Raw genomic sequence first — 26791 nt, forward strand, 5'->3', positions numbered from 1 at the left:
CGAATTCTCCAGTGGTGTAAGTTTGCAATTTTTCCAGTGACAATCCAAGACTATCTTCAGATATGTATGCAGGACCAAGCAGCAACCTCCATACCCTTTATCTCCCATCAAAAGTGGCAACGTGTCTATTAAAGCATTTCAATGACCACTATTCCGCAATAAAGCCAGGCAGCTACATAATCTCTCCATGCAAATCATCACAAAGCTGATACTAGCTACTGGACTGGACCAGTTTCGTGTAGGGAGCTTTTTCTCTTTTGGGGTGGAGTTGACAATGCCAAGCGCTGCACTATTAAGACCCGTTTTCCGTTCCACGCCAATTAGCCACTTCCTATTGGCGACACAATCGGCAGCAGAGTGCCTGCCCGTTGTTCACTTGGAACCACCCATCTAACTTGCGTTTAAGCCCTTGGATGCAGCAATACCATATGTGAGGGTGTAAATTAAAAACAGAGAGATGTTTGCACGTCGGCCACAGTATTTCATTATGTAGAAGATCCATCTCTGTGCAAGGTACTTGGCACTGTCTTGTAAGCAAAGGTTCTGAGGTTTGACAGAACATATTCAATCACTGAAGAAACATTTTTTTTTTTTTAGTATTAAGCTACAACTTGTTATCACTTCATAACTTTATCAATCCTTAATTGAAGAATATTTCAAGGATATACATATTACATAATACTTAGTTCATTCTTCTTTTTTTTTGGGGGGGGGGTGGTAGGGAGAGATGGTTCAGCTTGAAAGACTCAGGTAACCAGATCATCAAGAAAAGGACAGTCAAGATCTAAACATGAATGGGTATCTACAGTTTGACAGCAATACAGTGGTATAGTCATTCAATCATGAAACAGTGAACAAAATGTCAACACAGTCCGCAAGCACCCTATTCCCTTGCTTGCCTATGCTGCTAATAAACATGGACTTTAAATGCCTGTGGTCTGGAGGGGATTTGATGGCACTGGAAATAGAAGATGAGCACAGCCAGACTTGTGCAACCAGACAGAGCTACACTAATCAAATCAGCCACAACCCCATGCACAGAGCGAGGCAATGAGCACAGTGAAAAAAAAAAAAGAAAACAGAAATAGAAATTGATTATGTCTTGGGAGATGATGTACAATCACACACTTCAGAAAGTAAGTGTCCATTCACGGGAGATGGAAAATGTATACAGTAAAAGGCATTTTAAAAACACATTTTTCTTTTAAAGTAGTACAAAAAAAATAAAACTAAAAACATATTAGAATAAAATGCATATTGCTTTGAAAATGAAGCAAGTAAAACTTTTGTGGAATTTTTCTTTATTTCTTCCTTTCTTCCTTTCCTTCTCTTGTTTCTTTCTTCTGCTTTTTATTATAATTGCTTGGTGCATTTTCTAATTCCTTTCAAAATGTTAAGAAATGAATAATGTTTAATCTTGTACTACACACGATAACCATCGGTCAAATATTGCAACGAATTCAGCCTGTACAGGATTTACTTAAGCTGTGCAGCAGAATTCTATGATCTCTAATGACTGACATGTAGCAATGGAGGGCTTCTGGCTTAAAAAAAAATGCGAATCAATTCTGCCTCAAGACTTAATCCCTGCCCCTAAAAGAGAAGAACCCCAAAATAAAACAAAACAAAACAAAACAAAACAAAACAAAACAAAACAAAACAAAACAAAACAAAACAAAACAAAACAAAACAAAACAAAACAAAACAAAAAACACTCCAGTGGTGACACTGACCTGGTGCATGCTATTCAGTTGTGTTAGTGTTCAGTGTTTCAAGCATCCATGCTCTTGTTCAGAAACTTTGATTGCTTTATTTTTTTTTTGATACAGCAACCATATTTCAAATTATTACCCATATAAGGTAGTTTTGCCGGGCAATTGTAGTTGGTATTTTGATTTGTCGGGAAACCACCAGTTTCCAGCGGGCAATATTAGTGGGTATCATCCTTCTTCCGGGTTTCATCATTAACTTCACATGTAAACACCAAGAAAAGATATGCACAAACCACCAGTTTCCAGTGGGCAATATTAGTGGGTATCATCCTTCTTCCAGGCTGCGCCACTAACTTTACATGTAAACACCAAGAAATGAGAGTTTCTTGAGGAGAGGTTTTGCGATGAAGGGCAAATTCCCATATGTTAGCACGTAAAAAAGAGGATGATCGCTGCGACTGTGTGAGCGCGCCGCGCACGTGAATTGTGCATAGGGGTTGTGTGCAAGCATGTGGGTGTAGTTGAGCGCAATGGTGTAGGGTTTGACCTGGCGCCGAGTGGATTTTGTTACCATAAATCGGGAAGTTTGCGTTGTAATGATTTAAGTTACTGCTCGAAGATGCCTGAAATGCCTGAAATGGGTAAACTACAATTGTATTGCCCTCGTCTTCAACTCGGGCAATACAATTCTAGTTTGGGCAACAAATGTCGTATCCCCCTCAAGGCAAGTCTATATTATATTAATGTTATTTTTCTCACCACTGTATGATTTCTGATTACATGAGGAAGTAATGTATAAATGTAGGTATATTCTTTGTCACAAAAGACTCTTTTTTTCACAGCGATTTGAGTCATATTTCTATTTTGGATATGCAATATGATTGCAGACTAATATTAATATGAGTCAGTTCAGAGGATATTATTACCTTTCTGAAAGGTGGGAGAGTTTCCCAGATTATACTCTGACCACTTTCCTGGTCATTTGTTTTGATTGCGGGTCAAGTCGCATAATCACCCCCTTTCATCACAGACACACAAATTGCTGATTGGGATTTCATGCGTATTTCCATTGGAAAATTTAGCCTGGCCCAATTACTGCCCACAATTGGAGTATGAGGTCAAACCCAATTTACTGAAAGAGCACATGGATGATTGGTGCAAGGGAGGTGAAAAAACGTACAAACTCTGATGCCTAATACCCCCTTTTAACATATAGTATAGGTCAGGTGTGGTTCTGTATCTATCTGGCTCACAAAGTTACGTCATGCCCTGACTTCTGAAAAGTGAATGGATAATCAATGCAGATTTTTGGTAATTATAAATGAAATAAGAGTAATAACTCTATTTTCAGAATTCTATTAAAGTATTAATATGTTCAAGAATGGTCCATGGGTAGAAATGTACGAGCTTGGAGAAATTTAAAAGTCACTGGATTCTTGATATCTGACACTGCATGACTCTATTATCAATTTCAATTCTTTTTTTTTCTGGCATTGTATACTTCATTGTTTTGATTGTTAGAGTTTGTAACAAATTATTTCAACACTGAAATACATAAATGATTACTTGCATATTTTCATCTAGCATGCAAAACTGATATCAAATATGACACCTGTCAGTCTCAATCATACACAGCATTGGCAATTAAATGGGAATAATTATTTTCATTTGGGGAATATCAATGCCTGTGTTGTTTCTTTGCAGGAAAAGCATAATGACATTATTTTCTGTAAAGATCTGCCTTTGTTGACAAATTACAGACAATAACACACTTTCAATGCCAACTGGAAAAGAAAAAAAAAAGACACATTATGATTACTATGACAACTGAACATTTTCACTTCCCTTTCTTAATTGTCACTTCTGTGTGGGACTGCATTATGGTCTACAGACAGCTCACAAATACACATCTGAAGGCAAATTTAATAAAAGAGGTAGCATTAAAATGAATTTTAAATGCTTTTTCATCATGTAAATTGTTCCTCAAATACAATTCATTGGATTTTATTATCACTTTTAGTATGGTATAAGACATTAGCAAAGAACGAATGTCTTTTTATCAACAGAGCATAATTCATTATATTTGAAGAGTTTGTTTGCAAAAATCGATAAGTCCATTTTTGAAGATTTTGAAGTACGATGTCTGTCGTAAAGTACAAAATAATACCTTTTAAATGATACATTGGTCACTACATATAAAGGTACATTTTTGAAGTTATGGTCAAAAGAAGCAAACATTTTCTTATTATTCTCTTTACTTTTCTTGACCTTTAATCGCAAATATCTCCATTTGGCAAATATGGACTTATCGGTTTTTGCAAACAAACTCTTCATTTGTTTTTGAAATTCACTGACATAAAAAAAAGTTTGCATTAGCTTTTCTAAATCCTACGAAAGAATGCAGACATACAGAGTATGCATTCAACAAGCAGCAACATACATTTACAGACATATTTCAAAGCACAGGTCTAAACTGTACAATGGTCTATGATGGATATTGCATCAACTGCAATTCATTAAAAAAAATAGTGATATTAAGGTAATGTAAAAAAAATTACACATCACAATGGTGGGAATATGCAAATGCCTAAAGTGCAGAACAAGTAAACTTCCTTTGGTAGAAGAACTGAAAGAGACTTTAGAGTAATACCAGAAGACAAGATTGCATCAGCATTTGTATATCCCTTGATTTTGAATTTCAAAATTCATTCTTCAAAAACAGAAACCATACATTTTGTGCCATTCTAAGGGACAGCAAACTGTAATGGCTCAGATCAACTACCAAGATTTGCAAAGATTTTTTCTTCAGATCAACTTGCTAGGTGTTGCAGGAAACTGATCCTGATTGAATCTCAGATGCAGCTGCCAAAGCAAATGGACAGTAACTGCTGGACACTCTAAAAGTGAAATATCATCCATGGCACACTTAAAAGGAAATAGAAGAAAGGGGCCACTTTTGGCCAGAGAGGTTTTTTTTTCCCCTTTCATAATATTGCAATCAGATAATGGGTGGCCCCAAGATTTTTTTTCATCCCTGCTTTTTTTCCTAAACATGATTTTTTTTCTTCCCTCAAAGCTTAGGAGTGATAGCAATCTGCAGAGTAATGACAAAAGCTTTGAAATTGGCACGACAGGCTTCCGTGTGCGGTCATTTGTACCAGCGCAGCTGCCAGAAATTCTATTCTCAACCACCTTTACAACTTGAGCTTGGACAAGTTGGTAAAGATTCTCATGATTTCTGACAAAAAAAAAAATGATATGTTTTTCAAAATGCAGATACACAGAGAGCAAGTACAACAAAAGTGAAACTTATCCCAAGTACAAATTACTTAGATACAACTGAAGGCAGAGAAAAAGAAGCTACAATTTCCATTCAAATCGGACTTCTGTAATGAAAAAAATGACAAATTTCAATGGATTTGTTCTGCAAATATGTATTTTTATACACACATCTACAAAGAGTTTTATTGCAAAATGAACTCACTCCATTCTCATTAAGTTGAGATATTTGCAATGAAAGCTCCTAAAATCAAATAAAGTAATAAGAAAATACTGGATATTTTTAATCATAACTTCACGAATACTCCTTGTTATGTTACAAATAAGATATCACTGGAAAGGTTTAACTTTGTCTATCTGAAGATGATGGGCTTGTTGTTTATAGTAAGTTCTGAAATGTTTAAAATTGATGCCTTGCCCATTTTGCCATGAGACTCTTCATATTCAAACAACTGTTGTGGTAATTATATTCGTAGTCAAAGATATATTAACTTCTACCCCCTCCTACCCATGGGTGATCATTACTGAGTTCCCCTCCTACCCATGGGTGATCATTACTGAGTTCTCATAATTCTGTTATCAGATAATTCAAAGGATATGTCCAATTGTTTTGATCTATTTTCAAAAAATTTTATGAAGATGTGTGTGCAGGTAAAAAGAAACTTAATAGGGTGTAGACATCATCACTCCATCAGACTATTTCATATTCAAACTTGGAGTGACATTTCATTGAGATTTGTGAGATGATCATTGGTTTACATACATGCAGATGACACACGAAAACAACAGACATTGTCTCAGTGACAAAGTGAAAAAAATGATGTCAACCATGTGTGACCCTGCACCACAAAACCAACAAAAAGTCCCCAGACATTAGTTTTTAGTCAAGGGCAGATGCTGAAAGAGCAGATTTTAAGCTCCAAAATGATGTATAACTCAATTCAAATAGACTCTCCTAACCTATCTAAATATTGGAAAGAAAGCACACACTCTGGAAAAGTGTGACCCAAGAAAAGAGGCTCTAAGTACATGGTCTATTCAAGTGCTTAATCTTTAGTAAGCAGTGCTACCTGTGCGATGAATGGGACAAAAAAAACATGATGTAAACCACAATATCTACAACAATAAAGGGACTATCAGATTAAGCTGAAATTGAGCATGCTCTATTAACACATTCTGTCCATGATTAATGCCAACTTTCAAAGCAGTAGCATCATACTTTCAAAAGTTATCAGAGTTGAAAGTGGGGAGTGTGCAAAGGATTTTTCACAAAATAAAAAGGGGTATCCAAGACAAACCAGATCACACTACTCTACCAAAAAGGGGATTATAGAAAAACTGTTGAAAACCCACTTTCCCATTCATTTTATGATCCCAAACTGAAGAATAAGATAGAAAAAGAATAGCTCTTTCAGAAAATGTGGATAACTCAAATTTGACTTGGTCAACCTGTTTCACCTTATTTGAGTCCTCACGTAAAATCACGGGGTGCGATTTTTTGTTGGTTTGGATATGTCTGGTCACATATGAAAGTGTGAACAGCAACGTTTAGCCATTCAAATATCAGCTAGTCATCATAATCAAGTCAGAGATAAGGGCAAAGGATGATTAAAAAGAAAGCACACAAGTTAATACACTAAGAAATCTGTTGCCTGTTCTATGCTTATAAGACTGATATCATTATTAACTTCATGTAATAAAAATAATGATAATACGATGTAGGTTTGTTAACATCATTATTGTTACCTTTACTTGTAATTACTATCTGACTTGGCAACTTGAAGAATCTTGAATCAATAACTCTTTTCCATTATTCATATTCCAACTGTGCATTTCAACAAGGTTAGCTTTTATAATTGACAAATCTATCTGATATACATAGGTATGAATAAAATAGTAATATCATACATCAACTGATGCAACTACAGGTGTCACCCAGCTAGGAGATTCCCAAATAACTGCAGTGTCAAGAGCACGGAACACCATGGCAGATACAGTTTGACAGGCATTTCCTTACATCAAGAAGGGGTTAAAAATGAAAAATTTGGCTGGTTCAAAATATGTTAAGATGATACACACTATCTATCACAAGAGAGGATAGATACACAAGATAAGAATGTGCTGAAAGCATTACATTTGAGGTGGTCGGGTGTAACATTTAAAATACATGTCAGTGACTTTCGGTACTCTACATGTTGCTGGCCCCCATGAAGCAGTTCCTCTATGTATTGCTCAGAAGTTATTTTATGTTCTTGTTGGAACATTCTTTTTTAAGATGTAAACTAAGTGTTACAACAAATCAGCAGTATATTTGCTATCTTCTGAAGTGACTAATTTAGGTGGATTAGATGGCCAGCTTTCACAGAGGATTACCCAAAGAGGCACAAATTATGTGGCTGTGATGGGACGTGGAGCACACGATGGAATTTGAGCAGGAGCAGGAGCAAGAGCAAGCCACTTTTTATTCTTCTCTCTCTTTCATTTTTTTTTTGTCAATTAACACATTTGTACGATTATGGCAGTTCTGGGGTGCGATGAGTCATCTGTGCTATTTCTACAGTGAGGCTTTTTGCCAGATTTATGGTCCTTGGTATTTAATATACCAGGAATGCATGATACATAGTCGGCCATATGCCAATTCTATAAACAGTTTTGAATTCTGAAAGAAACATGAAAATAGTTCAACATTGTATATTTCTTTATGGATAGCAAAACAATCAACAGTTATACAAAGCTAAAAAAAAAAGAGCAAACATGTATGGGGGAGGGGGGTGAGATTATTTCTTGATATCAAGCAAAGATTATGCCTTTTATTCCCCATACAACTTTATAGGTTATATTCCTTCATTAAAAATTCAGTGTTTGAATTATCTTCCTCTTACACTTACTTACCTTACTCTACAGTTCTCATGTGGAAAACAAGAAACTCATGGGCATTTTTACAATCAAGATTCCTTGCTTTTACAGAATATGACACAATAATGAAAGCTCCAAACATTTAACTAACACTGTGACATGTACTGTGTAATGTTTCAAGCATGCTGTATGTCAATTATAGGCATATACTTATATTTTTAAACTATACAGAAAATGCATCACACAATATGAAATGTGTCAATGACTGGTATATGTTTGTATTCTTAAATATACAGGCAATGTATCTGACAAAATGAAGTGACACACACGTACTAACCGTGTCCATGTTGTGTAGAGATTGTGGTTCTTCTTCTCCAGAAAACCCTCCCTGATGACTGCCTGGCACTGGGACAGCGTCCCCCTGAAGTCGGCCTGAGTCAGGACACGCCCCGTCGCCGCCGACTTGTTCTGCTCGACGATGAGGTGCAGCAACCTGCAGATCTGAAGCAGTTTGTTGATGAAATAGTTGGAAGACATTTTTTAGTGACCTCACTTCATCCTAAAGACCATGTACCATTTGAACACAGTACTAGCCTGAGATATCTGAGTGATAAACCCTATAGAACGCAACTGATGCTGCGTTCTAAAGGCTAATACTCCATTACAGTTTACTGGTGTCCCTTCTGCTTGCTACAGGTTGTTTCCATACAAATGTCATGGTCCAAAATTTTGCAGTCGCACAAACAGATGTCAGAAATATGGAATGCAATACACAATAATTTGAAGTCATGCATGAGTGCAATGAAGGAATTTCACATTTCTGCTCAAGAATGAAGACACACGAAGCTTGGTACACACACTGGAAAAACAAGCCATGAATGAGATGATCCCCATCGTTCAGGGTGAGCCGACTTCAGGATTACAGGTGGACCAAAGTGCTAAAAGAGAGAGGACTACCGATGGCTTGGTGTCTGATGGCCCCCCTGGTTGGGGGACATCCACACCCCTCTGGTTAAATGTCGAAGTTTATTGGCAGAGGCTAGGATCATAACACTCCCCTGGGTCCCAAGGCTCAAGTGGCACTTTCTCAGCTGAATGTTTCAGTTGCCATGGAAACTTGAGGAGAATGTCAGGGCTGGTGGGGATGATAACTTCCTGCAAACTTTTCCCTTAGTAAAGAAAAAAATGGAGCATGACCCCATTATGAAACCAGAAAACTGTTAAAAACCTCCTCTTTTCTGATGTGAAATGAGCAATAAAAGCAAGATTCCAGTACAATAAAGACGCAAGATCTGAGAGTCACGGCATTGGTGATGGCTGCTGTTTGATCAGCAAAAGTACTCAGAAGAATGTGTGCACAGTTCTGCCAGGTAGCAATGTTACGTTCCCTTAAACAATCCAGCAGAAGAAGCTCCACTCCAGAACACGGATGACACAGGATGCAGCGGCGCTGTATGCACAGGAACTTCTCATTCATGGCTACATCCAAAGACACGTGAAACATGGCGCCTTGGATCAGTGATGCAGATGGTACGTACAGGACTGTCTGTGAGACATCTTGGTTTAGCTCTTTGCTCAGACCTTCTGTGAGGAAGTGAAGGCCTAGACCGAAATTTATGCATCTCCCGGAAGTTCAAGTGTGAATGAGGTGCACAAATCTGTCGTCTCGGTAACCCCTCCCTCCCCCCATCGTGCCAGGAAAGTAGGTCTGTAGATCGGGAAGGGGCGTAGACAAAATCACGCCAATGTAGACACCATGCAAACAAACCACCGTGCAGTCAACAGAAAAAAAAAGGCCTCTCTTGAGTTCTCAACTAATTGCCTGCCTTTCCCCCACTGTATAGCTTCGTGGAATACTCTCCATCATCACAGACCAAATTAAAGGCAGAAAGAGACACAGAAAGAGGGAATGGATGATTAGAAAAAGAAAGGGAGAAGGGATAGGGGTGGGGTGGGATGGAAGAGTTCCAATGATGAAAAGGATTGACTGAATTTCTTACTGAGGATTACACCTAGGTCATGTTGGTACAGCGTCGGCCAATAAGAAGTGCGTGCTAAGCTGCCATGATGACAGCTAAGTATTTGGATCTCCTAGTTGTTCCATCACTGTGACGAGGCTAATTTCAGCTCCTCTATCCCCCCATCCCCCAGTTGAACTTGAAATCAATTGTGCAGGCATTGCTCACTTATGATATATTTGGAACATTTTACTTTTTTTTTTTGCATATTTGTGAATGCAACCTTTTCATACCTTAGAAATTTAAGGCTGGAATATAAAATACACGCTGTTTTAAAATAGTTACGACCATCAAATGTGGGAAGCTATTCCCTTGAATGTGATTGATTTAACAACTTTATCAAAAAAACAAAAACACTTTGCCTCGTACCCATTAACATGGCAAATTTACTTTTATAGAAAATATGTTAACAATGCCTTGCTTTCATTATAATCACCCCAAACATGAAAGTGCATTCCCTGTGTGGATTTAGTGCAAAACATGGAACTCAATTCAAATCTATCTCATGGTTAACTTATATTACAATTGCATGCCATTGCAGATTGTGCTCTGAATTCAAAAGGACAAATTTACATTGGTCAATCCATTTTCAAATGCACATTGGGTTCTGCTTCATCTCATCTCTAAATTAGTGCAACATGCAATACATGAAAATGCAAAAGCAAGGGTCTAAAATTCAAATCATTATACATTTTTACTGTTAAAGAAATAACTTCCAGATTACAATAAACAATCTCTCCAAACAAATGAAGAAAGATATTGAGGAGAAATATCAACCACTTACCTTTTCTTTCTCTTCTAGTGTGTCGGCTTCCAGCTCATATTCGTGGTGGTCTTTGAAGTAAATAAAAAATCTGAGCCCCTCCTGAAAACAATGAGAACAAAAGAAAATACAAGTGTCTGGAATATTGATGTGTTTCTGCACTGAAAATAGCTAGCTACCTTGTATCTACACCCATCCCTATATATCATATGAACAGGAGTAAGTGAAGTAGCAACAATGATTCTTGTAATGTATGATTAGGATGTATGCTGGGGATAAACATGAAACAAAAGAAGGTGAACGAAATACATAGATATCTGAAACCTACATATTACTGCAAATTAATGGGTACCGTTGGTTCTGTGAATAGTAATTAACTTACTATTTACTAACCTGACATATCAACAGGAGCAAGTGCAGTGGAAATAATGATTCTTCTAATGTATGATAAGGGTGTGTTACGGGGACATATGTATATAAGAGTGAAAGGAGCACAAAAAAATGTAGATAAGTGAACACCTACTACTGCAAATAAATGAGTACATTTCATTTTGTGAAGAGTAAAGTTATGTACACTCAAATGTACACTTACTACCAACTGCAAAACAAGCCCAACCAAATTAGAATATTACACTGAATAGAACTCAAAATTCCACCTGTTATATAATGGAGAAATCAAGCCCAATTTGACTCATGATCAATTCCATTATCTGGCCACAAGAGGAATGGTGCTCTCGTTACCAGTCTCTCCATAGGATAGGGGTACCAACCAACATGCTGCATCATGAAGCAACAAATGCATATCATCGCTGGGGCGACAAGACCTCGTATCTACAAAATGTCAAATGTTTAGGAGAGCAAAAATACATGGTTGCCAAAGCAATATATCAAAAGGGATTGCCTTTCCTTTTTTTCCCTTCATTTTTGGGTAAGACAGCTAGGTTTTGGATAGGACATCACTTGACTACTTATCTGACCATTAATCAAAAAAGTCATTTTCACCAAATAGATAGGTCTTGTCACCCCAGTGACAATAAATGTCTGTGATTGTAATTCTGGCAATTCTTGTAGTTGGTTACCCAAAATGCACCAATTTTCTCTGCAGTAGAAGGAGAAAACTACACTACACCCCCCCCCCCCCCCATGGAAGTACGATTTAAGCGGTAAAAAAGAAAAAAAAATATAAAACTGGGTTGTTGCAGATGAACGGGCAAAGAGGCTCATTAATCCCAAGTGATAGTCACAAATCAATTATAGGCCTACGTCTCTGGGTATGACTAAAATCAGGGATGATGTCCCTCAAATTATGGCTGTGTGGGAGGATGATTTGCCTGCAAGGCCAGCAGAAATCTTTTCCTCCCCATGTCCCAATTATAATCACTCTTTTTCTTTCTCCCTTAAAGGGACTGTACAGTACTGGTTGAGGTGCGCATTCAGGTTTATAACATTCCTAAAGGAGACAATGAGAAACCTCTTATGAAATATGAAAGAGCATGTAATTTTAAGAAGGATTCAACATTTATTTGATGAAGATTGGTTTTCAAATTGTGAAAATATCTGAAAAAGTGATGATAATAAAAGGCGACATGCCACGCCTTTTATTAGGATCTCTTTGTTTCACCTTGTTTTTTAATATCTCAGCCATTTCAAAACTGACTTTCATCAAACAAACTTTTGATACCCCTTAGAACTGCATGCTCTTTCACATCTCATAGAGTGGTTTCTAAATATCTCGCAAAACGTAAAAGCTAAATCCTTACCTCAACCAGAACTGTATAGTCCCTTTAACCCTCTATGTGCCGTGCTACCTAATTGTGATTTTGCCAAGCTATCTATTTATGGTTATCAACATTTGGTAAATAAATTTAACTAATCCCCCTTCCCCACCACCACCACCACCACAACACCAACGACAATGACAATGACGACAACGACAACAACAACAACAAATGTACATCCTAACAAAGCGGACTGTAACAAATAAAAAACAAAACAAAAATTGGGTTTCTGGAGGGTTAGACAAACCCACTTCAGGGTATAACAATAGCACAGTCCTATGTACCATGGCAACTGAGATACATAGCGCCAATACCTCACTTGACAATATGTTAACAGTCATTGTCTTTGGTTTTCAGGCAATTTGTTTGGATTGTGGAAGACAGTTCAGAGCCCACATCAGTAAATATAAACTGACTATGGGAAACAAGGTGCACTCAAGGATTAATCAAATTATTTTATAGTAATTGAGCATAGCACTATCAGCAGTGCATAAACACCTTGAGCGAGAGATCAGTAGTAGACTGTGTGGTAGCTATTTTGGTTAACTTTAGGCAAGTGAAGATCCAGGAGGAATTTGTGGTTTGCTAGCTGTTAAAAATATAGTCAGGACAATTAACACCCACTTCCCCTACAAAGAAGCACAACCCCACACACACACACAAATAAAAAAATATGTATTTACATCACACACAAACAAGCTAAATAGCATTTCTTCACCGACTACCCCAACTCATTCCCACCAAAATTACAACAACAAAAATCCTTTTCAATGAATGAAACAAACAAAAAAGTGACAAAGTTGGCAGACTGCCCTAAAATGAACTATCCACCAGTTTGCTGATTCACTCAGGTCTATGGAGTATCAATAGACAGTAATGTTAACCCATTGAGGAAGAGTCCAGAGTATACTTGGGCAAGGGTCTATGGGAAATGCGTGTTGTAACAAAATCAGCCTGTCCTCAATAGGTTAATGGGAGAGTCTGTCTAGCATTTTTTGATTTCCATTCATCTTTAATATTCATTGTGTAACCCATTGAAAATGAGTCCCAAGAATACTCAGGCAGGTGTTTACAGGGAAATGCATGTTAAAGCAAAACAAGTCTGTCCTCAACGGGTTAATTTTTTGGTATCCAAGCCTTGTCCCTTGGCCCTGGATCATAGACAGATTAATAAGCAGAGCATAGTAGACATAGCATACATGACAAAACAAAGAAAAACAAAATACATTATATTATTCAAGTGGACATAAAAGACAATATGAAAAGTACATTTTGATATCATAACCATTTTATCAGTTCAATATACAGAATCAAATTAACTCACATTTCCATAAGTTATTGACATTGTTTTCATAGTCATTCTGAACTAAAAAAAAAAAACTTTTATTCTCTCAGTACTTTCGAATTCAAACAAAAACAAAGACTAAATAAGATTTAATTTTCTGTCATCATGGCACCATCTAAAAGATTAAAAATATATATCATTTGATGTCATATAGAGGTGATGAAAATTTTCTTAGTCTAAATGACAATAATCTCTCATCTCTATCACTCATTACAAGAATACTTTCACAAAAGTACACATGCAGAAGAACATCACTCTTCATTTCCACAATTTATTGCGGAAATGAAAAATGATGGCAAGGTTCTTGCCTCATACAGTTTTGGGACTTCTGCAAACACTCTAACATGGTAATGATATACATCTTAATGGTATGATGTTGACAAAAACTGAAACTTGCTTCGCTTGCATACATAGAAAAGGATCCCTTGATCGCTTCCTTGATCTAGGAGAGTAGATTACAAAGTTTTTTTTTCATTCTAGAACCCCAGATGTATCTCCAGCGGTGTTAAAAAGTTTAAAGAGAAGTGTGACAGGGTGGTGTTAGGGAGCTTTAGATTTTCGCGACAGGGGACGTTCAGAGGAAAAAACATGTTCTGAGTATGCGCAGAAGTGCGCGTCCAGTTGATCTATTTTTAGCTTGCGTCGTCTGAGTTTTTCACTACGCGTTCTGGGCTATTTCTACGTCGGCACAATTTGCGACGTAGGGAGCTACTTGATGCACCGATCATATGGGGGTGCCATTTTATTTCTTATATGTTGCGTCCAAGCGTAATCTAAAGCTACTTTTCATCACGACGCAAGGGAGCGGAGAACGTTCAACGCACTTGTCGTCTCAAATGTCCGCGCGTCAAAATCTAAAGCTCCCTATTTGCATGCACAAAGCTGCTGTATCACAATGCTGAGATGACATTTGTCATTCATAGGTGACGCCGACATAGCAATCAAAATGCCTCGGCAAGACGTCACTTGGCTTTGCTGTTGATTTCACAGAATTGTTAGCATTCAATCAAAAGTTTCACTACAAATGATCAGCAAATTTCCAGGAGGAAATGATAATTCCAAGTCTATAAAATCTTGACGCAAAACTGGTTTCATTTTCTTCTACCATCCCTTTAAGAGCGAGCTTGGCACTGGATTGGAGGTGGGTGGCTGCCTTGGGTAAGGTTATGAAGAAGATGAGTGACAATGGTAAGGATGGAGAAGCTTAGGAGTAGTCTGAGGTTACAGACAGTATATGATTTATATCTCTTGCTCAGCCTGTCTTCAAGTGACAGCCATTATATAAGAATAGTTACATTCTCAAAATCTGGTATGACAAAATTTCTGAAAGAATACTTTTCCATTTACCTTTTGCCCTTTCTCTGTCTGTCTATCTATCAATCTATCCATTTATAAATACACACAACCATACAAAAATATTTTAAAACATAAATAGTCATATCTGTCTATAGTGACCACCTTCCATATGCGACCACTAAACACAATTCCCCACAGAGAAAAGCCATGTCAACAACCCTGTCTATAGAAGCCACCTGTCTACAACAGCCACTTTCTTTGTCTCCCTTGGGGTGGCTGCTATAGACAGGTGTGACTGTATCTATACAAATTGTACTCAAGGTATAAGTACTTTTAGGTATAGTAGTAGCTAGGATGTATGTGCACTGTTGTCAGGGAACACAGTGCTGAAAGTAATCATTAAAATTTATCATTATATTTCAGGTTCTCATTTCATAGAATGAAGGTCATATACAAGGTCAAATAATTTTGCAAGTGAGAAAAAGAAAAGCAAATTAAAGCTTACATTTATTTTCCCATACACTTGACACACCATTCTAGAGTAATCCTGTGTCTGATTCTTGGATGACATTTTTTTAAGAGTTTGGAAATCGATAACAGTTTTAGTGCCTGAAAATATTGTGCTTCTACTGAGTGGAAATTATACCTAACTATTTGAAATTCCACTATTGTCACACACAGAACTTCCCAAAATGCCTAGAAATGCAGATCTGCCAACAATATTTGTAGCTAATGAATGCCATATATATGTATGTATGTATGTATGTATATATATATATATATATATATATATATAATACTATATAACCATAACTAATGCCAGAGAACAAGGCAAATTGGATGATTAAAGACAAAATTTATGACATGTCTTATGTTGACAACAGCAGTGATTCTTCTATATCCATCATGGCTTATTCAGCCTATATTCCTACGACTCATATTAGAAAACAGATTTTTTTTTATAAAAACAAAACAAAAATAAAACAAAACAACAAAAGCCCAGAAACAAAATTGATTGACTTTCATCACTTAAAGGGCTATTCTTCTCTCTCTCTCTCTCTCTCTTTTTTTTTTTTTTTTTGGGGGGGGGGGGTGCAAATCTGTCATGATTTAATTCTCACGGAATGACTACCATCAACTAATCTTTATTTAGCTCTTTAATATCTCTTGAACACAAAGATGAGATAGACATGTAGACATCCACTGCTTGTTTCATTATTATATCTTCTATATTTTCCACTGCCCTGGGCAAACTAACAGATGGGCAGAGAGGGCTACAAGGTTGGGTCCTGGACCAGGTGCAGTGGGACCTGGTTCTGGAGAGAGACTAGGCCCTAGACCGCACTGGTGTCAGCACCATTAGTCATGTAGGCAACTGGCGCAGACACTAAAGGGTTCAGTTACATCTTCCCTGCAGCCCTAAGTGTAACTCTGACTGTCGGAGGGGAGAGTAACCGGGTAGCCGGGAGCAGGGTTGCATTTCCAGGGGGCGATGAAACATGTCATGTAAGTACCTAGAAACACTACACATTAGTGCCACTGAAATGTAACTCATCTCCACTATGATATCTACATAGGGGCACATTGGATTATTCACTGCATCTTCACTGGATAAGCTACCCTGGATTTTCTTTTTCATGCTTCTTTTTTTTCTATTTTTCTTCTTTTGGTGAAGAGGTCCTGGTGGTTAAATAGGCTGGTTGGAGATTTGATGAGGGCAGGAGGGGGAAGGGCAGGAAAGTTGGGATAAAATAAATGCATTCTCATTCATTAAAGTGGCTACTTGGATATTTCTTCAGATCATAACCTGTTGAGGATGGGCTGATTTTACTGCAACATGCATTTCCCATAGACAATTGCCAGAGTATACTCAGGACTCGTCTTCAAAGGGTTAAAATAGAGGAGAGATTGGATCGACTGCTCCAGGTTAAGTAAAGATCTTTCCAGTACATTTCAGGGATTTATTCTGCACATACTGTACATGTACATATGACAATTCTTTCTCTGTAATTGCAAAGCATGGGTTTGGATGGGGGTAATAGTAGTGGACACAGGGCAATAACAGAGAAGGAAGCAATAAGAAAGGAGGAGGGGGTAACAACAAAGAAGAGGGGGTAATAGCAGTGCAGAAAGGCATACTAGCAGTTAGAGAGTGGAAATAGTGCTCAGTGGAGAGGGAGTAATAGCAATAGAGAAGGGGCAATAGTAGTAGAGAGGGGTAATAGCAGTGAAGAGGAGATAGCATGGGTTCCACAGGTCCAATGCAGTCATAATGAGATACAGATGAAAAATGTATATCTGAGGGAGTACTTTCCATTGAAGGTGCAGTGTTTCTCTGTTCGTTTGTTTGCAAGAAGGTTGGGGTCAGACAAAGTCAGGTACACAATTGTTGCAGGTCAGTGAAAATGTTATAAAACATTCATAGCCCACTTACGTTCTCTTTAACAGCTGAAAGAATTTCTTCAGATTTCAGAGGAGGAGAAGATAAATGACAAAGAGAAGAGGGAGGAGAAGGAGGAGGAGGAGGAGGAGGAGGTATCACAGAGAGAATTTAGGGTGGGGCTCTTATGTACCCGATCACATTGTGAAAACATCCTGGTACATTAAATTTTAAAGGGCACATGCATCACACGTGACTTCATTTGTCTCCCTTTCCTCCACCTGTCAGAGCTGATCAGATTCGAGGTGAATCATTGCTACTTAGCTTCCTGACATGTCAACCCCAGACTTTCTGCTTCATATTCAACCTTTTGGTCTCACATTATGCACACCAGTCACAATAACACCAGTTGCACCCATATGTCATACTATTCAATGTCTCCATGCTAAAAGAAAAATATGATTATGCTATCAAAATTTATTTCATAAATCTCATTTTAGCATTCAAAATAACCACTACTCCCCTACTGAGTCATTGGTGAGATAGCGTAAACTCATCATAGCAAGTATGACAAAAGCACGAATGAATAATCGAACAAAACAACACCCGTAGAGCTAATGAGTGAATGTATATGTCATGGAAACCTCTCTGATATCTTGCCATGTTCACACATTCATTCTTATCATTGACAATAGTTGTCATTGTTGCAATTACTATCAATCTGTACAAATCCTGCACAAAGATTTCTTGTGGTATGGTTATGAGCTTTGTCCTAACCTTCAGTTTGATAGCCAAATACGAGTTTTGTTCATACAAAATCCCTATGAACTCAAAAGTTAGAGGCCCTGGGGTACAGTTATCACCACTGAAGTCAGCTAACTATAAGCTAGGCATCTTTATTCTAACTGATTGAAAATTGTGCCAAGCCGCAATGACTTATGACATTAAAACAATTAAATAATTATCCTGTACATATGTATATATCTATAGATAATACATACATATCAAAATCCTGATTTGTAGCAACTGAGTCTGATATATATTTATTCATAAATGATTTAGATCATACCTCATACTAACATTTGACTGCTGAGAACATCCTGAAAATTAATTCTTCTATGTGTAGGTTCTCTGGGTAAAACTTTTGAATGTCATCAAATCCTGACATGCTAATGCTACGGTGAAGCCCTTGGCAGACATGAAAAAGTGACAAATGACTAAGACTGAATTATTATCCTTTGGTCTGCCTGTCATCTGTCCCTGCCTTTCCATTAAAGGGATGGTATAGCTTTGGTTGAGATGAAAATTTAGATTACAACTTTTATGCAATATATTTAGAAATCTCTTTTAGATTTAGTTCCAGTTCAAGTTTTTTTATATCAAAAATTAAAGAACACACATAGAAGGAATTAAAAGTTCATTAAATGAAAATTGTTTTTGAAATGGCTGATATCCAAAAAAAAAAAAAAAAATTCCTAATAAAAGGGAGGACCCACCTTTTACTACGACCACTTTGTTTTACTTTGTTTTTAGACATCTCAGCCATTTCAGAATTGATTTTCACCAACTAAACTTTTAATTCCTCCTAGAATTGTACGCTTCCAAATATTTCATATAAGTGGTTTCTAATTATCTCACAAATAATTAAAACCTGAATCTCCATGTCAACCAAAACTATACCATCCCTTTAACCCTACGAGTGCTTTGAGTGCGGAACCCCCCCCCCCCCCCCTTGGTGTTGTACACACTGTCCAAGGTCCAAGACAAAGAAAGGGTTAAAGGGTGTGTATAGTTCTGGTCGAGGTGAGGATTTAGCTTTTAACATTTTGCGAGATATTCAGAAACCACTCTATAAGATGTCAAAGAGCATGCAATTCTAAGGGGTATCAAAAGTTTATTTGATGAAAATCGGTTTCAAAATGGCTGAGATATCCAAAAACAAGGTGAAACAAAGAGATCTTAATAAAAGGTGTGGCCTGTCGCCTTTTATTATTTTCACTTTTTTGGATCTCTCAACCATTTGAAAACCAATCTTCATCAAATAAATGCTTCTTAAAATTACATGCTCTTTCATGTTTCATAAGAGGTTTCTCATTATCTCACTTAGGAATGTTCAAAACATGAATCCCCACCTCAACCAGTACTGTTCAGTCCCTTTAAGTTAGTTTCATTGTGGGAGACGAATGACACAGTCATATTCATCCTCTCTACTCACAAAATAAGTATTTTTCAGAGTCTCGAGCAAGAGCAGCCTAAACCTCTTTGAACAAAAGATGGGGCTATTGCATCCTCAAATCATAAAACATAGCATCAATGCAAATGCTTTGATGTCGATAAGGAGTGCCATGGCAATGTCAATAGGATGAAAATATTCCATGTTCTTTATAGGAAAATGTCTTTTCAATATTAACTTGCATTTATGTCAGTGGCAAATATAAACTATAAAACTGTATAAACACCTAGATCTAAGTTTTTTTCACAGCTTGTTGTCTATGGTATACACCATATCTGGTTTCATGCTTCATGCAAGTGTCACATTATCTTGCAGGCTTTGATAAATGGCTCAGCAGCAGAGCACTGGAAGGGAGCCCCCTGGAGGCTCTTTTTTGGAAGGATGGTGTACCACAAACACAAAACAGAGGCATCACGTCAGGTACAAGCTACACTTGGAATCATAATCTGTCTCTTAATTTGTTTGTTTTTTGTTTGTTTGTTTGTTTTTAATTCAAAGGTATTTTATGGCTCCCATTACCAATCGGTACACCGACTTGAGCTATGCCAACTATCAATTTTGAGGAAACACTTGAGGTCTCACACATTAATGAATGAATATCAGTCTAAGTTTACAAAAACGATGAAATATGAATTACAAAGTGTGCCTGACATTGCAAAAGGTAACACTCACTTTGCTTGATTTTGCTGTAGAGCGCTACACGTTTAGTGAAAACAATGACGTTTGTCTACATGGTCCAATTTCAAGGTTGGGCATTTTTTGAAAGAGTAATCTTTATTTGATTTACTGACAAAGTTTAGAATTATGAAAGCAAGAACACAATGCAGGTTGTGGTATGACAGACTTTTTTTTTTTTCAAAACAAACAAACAGACTTGTATTCAAAACATATTTTTGTGTTTGACTCTCTTCTTTCTTACTACATCCATGTGGTGCATAAAGTTTGTATGAATACACCCTCTTTTGGGCAAAAAACAAAGAAAAAGAAAAAGAAAAAATTGTTCAGCAGTAGTATTGCTGCTTTAAAATCTTTGTGACCACAGTAGGAAAGAAGTTCTACATAAAAGATACCAGAGTCACACAACCAAGAGAATTTTGATGTACCACAACAATGCTTTGCTGACATTTAGTAGTGGTTACAAATCTCGCTCTTTGTTGTTGTTGGTTTTTTTTTCAAATCTTGCTAAATTGCCACCAATTCTTTGTTTGTGTGTCAGTGTGTGTTTAACTTTCTCTGTAGTGTGGAATCTCCTTCAAATATTAGAGATCAGAGTGCCTGAGCACCAGACAAAATGGACTCTCTAGCACAGTAATAATTTCAAACTGAAATTTTGAGAGCTTTGATTGGAAAGCACATTCTGTATCACGAGTCTTACATGTAAGACATAATCTTGCACTACAGAGTAAAACGTACAGCTGAAGAGACTCTGGCTCAATATAAATGTTGTACCACGAGTTCACTGTAGTCGACATTCGAAACGAAACCGAACTCTATTTGGACTACCTCAGCAATCGCTTGATTGCTATTATTGGCAATTCCACAGGAATAACCTGTACCACTCTGGCTCTGCTGGAAATGCAGATTTTCCAAAAATATTGCTCATCCGTCAGCGCACTCTGATGGTATCAGCTATCATAACGACCTCCGATTAAATTTTTGACGTCACACGGAGTTCGCGAGCCATGGGACTGCAGGATCCAGTCAAAGGGTTTGCAATCTATCATGTGACCAGGTAAATATGATATGCTAAATGCATCAGTGACTCGTAATGGGACAGACAGCAAATGGTTAAACTGCAATTGCAACCGTAAGTGCCAGAAGCGGCTAGAATCTTTCAGCATGGCATGAACTAATCTGGCTCGGCACCCCCTCACCAATTAAGCTAGGAAAACAACAGTTTTAGCACTGATTAGGCCAGTAGCAATCTTCACTGGAACTACACATATTAGCAATTCCTTATCGTCTCATACGAACGCACTGAGCTCAATTCAAGACATGTAATACTAATACATTTCTTTCTCCTTTTTTTCATGTCACATGTACAATCCATGCTACATAATGTACCTTTCTGTCTGAGGGCAATTCTCTACAGCATATACTAGGCTAGCTCATCATTAGCGGTGGCTCGGTTGCCCAGGGCTACCAAAAAACAGATGTTGGGCTACCATTTCTAAAGAAATTATATGTTTTGCAGGCCCGATTGAGCCACCAAATATTTGTGAATGTGTACTTTTTTTAAAAACTGATTTTCTCACCCAGAAAGGGTGAGAATATCTGTAGGAACTGCAGTGAAATGCAGTAACTGCTTGCATTTTTGCCAGATGTCTTGAAAAGGGTTGTCAGATTGCTGCTGATCTTCACAGCAAAACATTTTTTTTTCTCACAACCAAATTCAATTTATTATGGTCATTTGTCAGGCATGTACAACAACATTTAATGAATAAAATCATGTCTATCCCTGAATGCATTATTTGATATATGTTCAATAGATTTAGTAAACTTAGTCACAGAGAGTGGTATTTGAAGTCCTTTATCATACCTGCTATTTTAACAACATTATTATAGTTTATGATTGTTTGAAAGATTCATCAAATTATTTAATTTTGTTGTGTTTTTCTTTCTTATTACATAGTCACAGTACATTTCACAGCATATGTATGTGTGTATACATGCATAATATACACAGACACATAGAGAGAGAGAGAGAGAGAGAGAGAGAGAGAAATAGAGAGAAGGAAGGATTAAGACGGAAACAGAGAGAGAGAGAGAAATAGAAACAGAGAAAGATTAAGATGGAAATAAAGAGAGAGCGACAGACACACATGGATAAAGGACAGACGAACAGAGTTCTACTCACAGAGAAGGGGAAATACATTCTAATGAATTAAACTGGGCAATTACAGGCACACCCACAAGTACTTGATCCGAACGTTATGAGCGGGCTACATGTCTATGGCAGCTTGGCCATGACAGATTAGGTCCGAACTTTCGGTCAGAGTTACTCATCCTTCTTGTCCAGGCAATATATAGCCTTACACTGATCATTTTATCCCACAATGCTACTCTATAATCAGTGCCCAGTTCTCTCTGGTCACTACTCACTAATAGTGGTCAGTACCTTGCTATGCACAACCATAACATACCTGGCCATATAAATGCAAGAATCATATTGTAGCAGATCAATCCGAATTTTTATCCCTTCAATTTAATGTTGGCTCCATAGGCAGAAAAACTACCAAAATTTAGCTGTTATTCATAACAAAATGATCCCCAAACTCCCAATATTCCCTGTTATCTGTAAGCTAACGAAATATCAAATTGATAACTTATGCATGGCCCAGCAGCATGCATAGTAAAATGTGCTACCTGGCATAGAAGGTGGATATATCAATAATGTTAAGAAGAAGACATATTCATCTGTACAAAATACAAACATCAGAGATGTTACAATATTCCAAATAATAATCCATACTGAAATAAATGCATTTGTGCACACACATATCAGTATGATACTACAGCCAATTGACATTAATTCCTTCTTTAAATGTCAAATACATATTTATGGAGCATGAAAGGAATCAAATTTAATATTCTGCATAAAAAGGATTTCAGACAAATAAAGAATGTATGACATACATGACATGCAACATCTAATTGATAAATTATGCATAGACAACTGAATCTGGAATGGCCGACAAGATTAGGCTATGCACACTCCTGCCACTAGAGGGGGTAAGATAATGGTCGGCTGTGGGATGCTGATTGACACTAGGTGGTGAACGATATCCTGCCTGCTTCATTTGAGTTTCAGAAGAGCATGCAATCTTCATCGACAGAGGAGAAGAAGGAAATGGAGGGAGGGAGGAAAAGATAGAGGTGATAGAGAAGGAAACCTAAGAGGAAGGAGTGTGAAGGGGAAAGAAGAAGAATAAAAGGAGGAAGAGGATAGAAGAAGAGAAGAAGGGGTATGATAATGATAGGAAGGGGAGAAAGAGAAAATGGAAGAGGAGAGAAAAGGAAAGAAAGGAGTAGGAGTAGAAGTAAGAAGTAAGAAGAGGTAGAAGAGGAGGAGAAAGAGAAGGAAGATGAGGGGAAGAAGATAAAGAGGGAGAAGGGGAAGTGGTAGAGGAAGTGGTAGCGGAAGAAGTTGAGGAAGCACAAGAGGAAGAAAAAGAGGAGGAGGAGGAGGAGATAGAGGAGGAAGCTATACCAATCCAAGATGACCAGGAGAGACTGGGTCCAGAAGGCTAAGGCCTTACAATGTGTCTGAAAATACATGCTTTCCAAGCAATTCAATTTCATCAATCAAAATATTACAACACATTAAAGTAGGGGGATGGCAAAGTACTCTTGTCCTTTCAGAAGCATCTTATGGGTAATGATGCTCTCAATACTGTACGAGCTGATATTTTCGCATACAGATATTTTCGCGAATTGCTACTTGGAGGACATTTTCGCGTGTTGTTAATTTCGCGGTTACGAGGGTCTAACTGAATTTACTTAATTGCGCGTTGTTATTTTCGCGTGTTGTTATTTTCGCGGTTTGAAGGCGATTCGCGAAATTCGCGAAAATAAAACCACCGCGAAAATTTCAGCTCGTACAGTAATAGATAAGAGCTCTTACTGTGTGCTTTACTACTAAACAAAAAAAATGAATATATAGGAAGTATGAAGAGAGCTTTAATACCCATCACATTCATAAATTAATCTTATCCTCACTCAAAATTTTTTGGAAACACCTACCTCATATAGGCTGGTACGTAATTTGTACTTCATGTTTTGACTACAGAACCTCCCTCCACCCTTACATATCTGTGTTTATATGTGCTTGTTTGTGTTTCATTGCCTTATACAATCAGCTGTTTCATACTACTTTTCAATTAAATGTCAACAAATACTCAGTGAATTTGTCTGAACCCATGTAAAATAGTATGAAATTAATTGATTCCTTCAGTACTAAGAGGTTTGCTTCACAACAACTATAAAAAGTTGCATGGTTCAGTTATCTGGGAGGCCAGAAAATGTGTGCTTTAAGTTGAAACTGGTGATCTCTGATTTGCGCCTCTTTCAAAGAAGTGCTATTTTTCCTAAGTCTGCAATATATGGAAGCATAAAACTGAGTATGTAAGTAACATCTTTTACAGTCTCTATACTTGTGCTTGTGCTTCACTGATCTGACATTGTGTTTCTCCATATTCAGCCTGAAAGCATACTGTAAAAGTGGAAATTTTGCAGTGTGGAAATTTTCATGCATTTCACGCAACCAGGAGCTAGTGCAATTTTTTACAATATTTTTTTGTTGTTGAAATTTTTGCATGCAATATGTTCCTGTAATTAATGTCCTGATTCTGCGGAATTAAAAACACACAAAATTCATCTAACTCGGCAAACCACGAAAAATTACTAACACGAAAATATCAACTTTTACAGTATGCCAAAATCTGCCAAATGGGCAACAGTGGTACTGATTATATTGATGTATTCATGGATAGAATGTCCTTAACCCGTTGAGGACGGTTTGATTTTGCTACAACACGCATTTCCCATAGATGCTTGCCCGAGTATACTCGGGACTCGTCCTCAACGGGTTAATGAGTATACCAAGTTCCAGGATAATATGATAACTCCTTCACAGCCGTAGCCATGGAGTTTTAAATCCCTTCTTTGTGAGGATACAATGAAGAGTGAGTCAGTGGGTTTCAGCAGTCCCTGAACTTCAAAGCCCTTTTTTTGCAAAATAAAAATTCTGAGTGAGCTTTGATCTGCTGTAACTTACTTCATTTGATGAAGAACATCCCAGTATGATTATTCATATGCCATCTTAAAGCTGAGAATCTCCTCTCTTAAAATCTGACCTAATCGATGAATTCTTATCTGGCGGGTGAACTTCTTTGTGGTTTTGTGATGAAAGGTCACATCTATGAAGGTACTTAACATTCAACAAACTACTCAAAAGCTCAAAATATCTATCTTTATCTGCATAAATCAAGACATAAGAAATCTCAGAAAACAACAATGACCAAAAAATCTTTTCACTTTGAAAATAAAATTTTGTACTAGTAAATCATGCACTGATTGAAATTTGCATCACCATTTCTTTGCCTACCACAATTAGACAGCTGATATTTAATAGCTGTCTACTGCTATTGGGCATTTGTGAGCTAAATGTCAGTTGATGACAAACATATCTCTTTCATAATATCCACATTAGAATACAATGTCTAATTGTCTTTTGTCAACACTTGTGAATTGCCTCTTTCAGCAGTGAATCAACACTGATATGCCACTGATTTCAAAGACAAAAACCACAAAATGTGATAAGTCTATGATAAGTGCCTATGTAGTTGAGTCATCCTTACGTACAGAATCACACACGAGAGGCGTCTATTACCATGACGACCATAAGAGTTGAACGAACCTTTGTGACAATGTATTGTGGTAGAAGGGAAGGAAGGGGACAAGGGGCAGGTTCTAATGAGTAACCACCTGTGAAAGGGGGGCAATCACAAGTGAAAGGTGTATGCTCTCTGGGTGAGTCATGCAAGAGCAGCCAGAGTCTGGGCCCGGTTTGGGTGCTATCTGCAGTTTGTTCCCTTCTTCTCTCACATCTTCCTGATCTTATCATCATTGTCTTCACTGGCCTCACAGTAATCTTAAACCATTGAGGACACACTGGTTTTACTATAACACACATTTCCCATAGACATCTGATAGATTTCAACTCCAAAGAGGTACACAGCTTGACATCTCCTTTGAAGAGCCAACCAGGACATGGATGCAACTTCTTCTCTAATCCACTAAGCATATTCTTAGTTCATGCAACAAAATGAAATTAGGCAAACTAATGTATCAAACTAATGTGTAGGACCTAAACTGGGAAGATAAAGAAGAATGAAGGACAAAGGAGATTCCTTGTGTTTGCTCACCTCACTCTCGTAGTCTGTTACCGTGGCAAAGCTGAACTTCCGATTCAAGTTTCCTTTTTGTATGTTACACAGCTGACATGCCTGGAAGTCAATCTGAAAGTTGAAAAAAGGGGAAAAGAAGTTGATTCAATGAATACAAAAAAAGTCTTTCATACTTAAGTATACTGTTTTCCTGGAATGTTGCATTTGTAAAACACTATGTTTG

General features: G+C 37.4%; 1 protein-coding gene across 1 annotated transcript in view; it reads right to left on the reverse strand.

Annotated features, from left to right (window-relative positions):
• LOC140232745 (uncharacterized) overlaps positions 1-26791 on the reverse strand; it is a 112222-nt gene that overhangs the window by 80048 nt on the left and 5383 nt on the right. Inside the window, exons 3-5 of the mRNA XM_072312862.1 lie at positions 26587-26679; positions 10650-10730; positions 8185-8348 (exon numbers count right to left, since the gene is read on the reverse strand). Of these exons, the coding sequence (XP_072168963.1) occupies positions 8185-8348; positions 10650-10730; positions 26587-26679 (338 nt within the window). The remainder of the gene's footprint in view (positions 1-8184; positions 8349-10649; positions 10731-26586; positions 26680-26791) is intronic.

This window comes from Diadema setosum, chromosome 9 (genome assembly GCF_964275005.1).
Source record: "Diadema setosum chromosome 9, eeDiaSeto1, whole genome shotgun sequence".
NCBI lineage: Eukaryota > Metazoa > Echinodermata > Echinoidea > Diadematoida > Diadematidae > Diadema > Diadema setosum.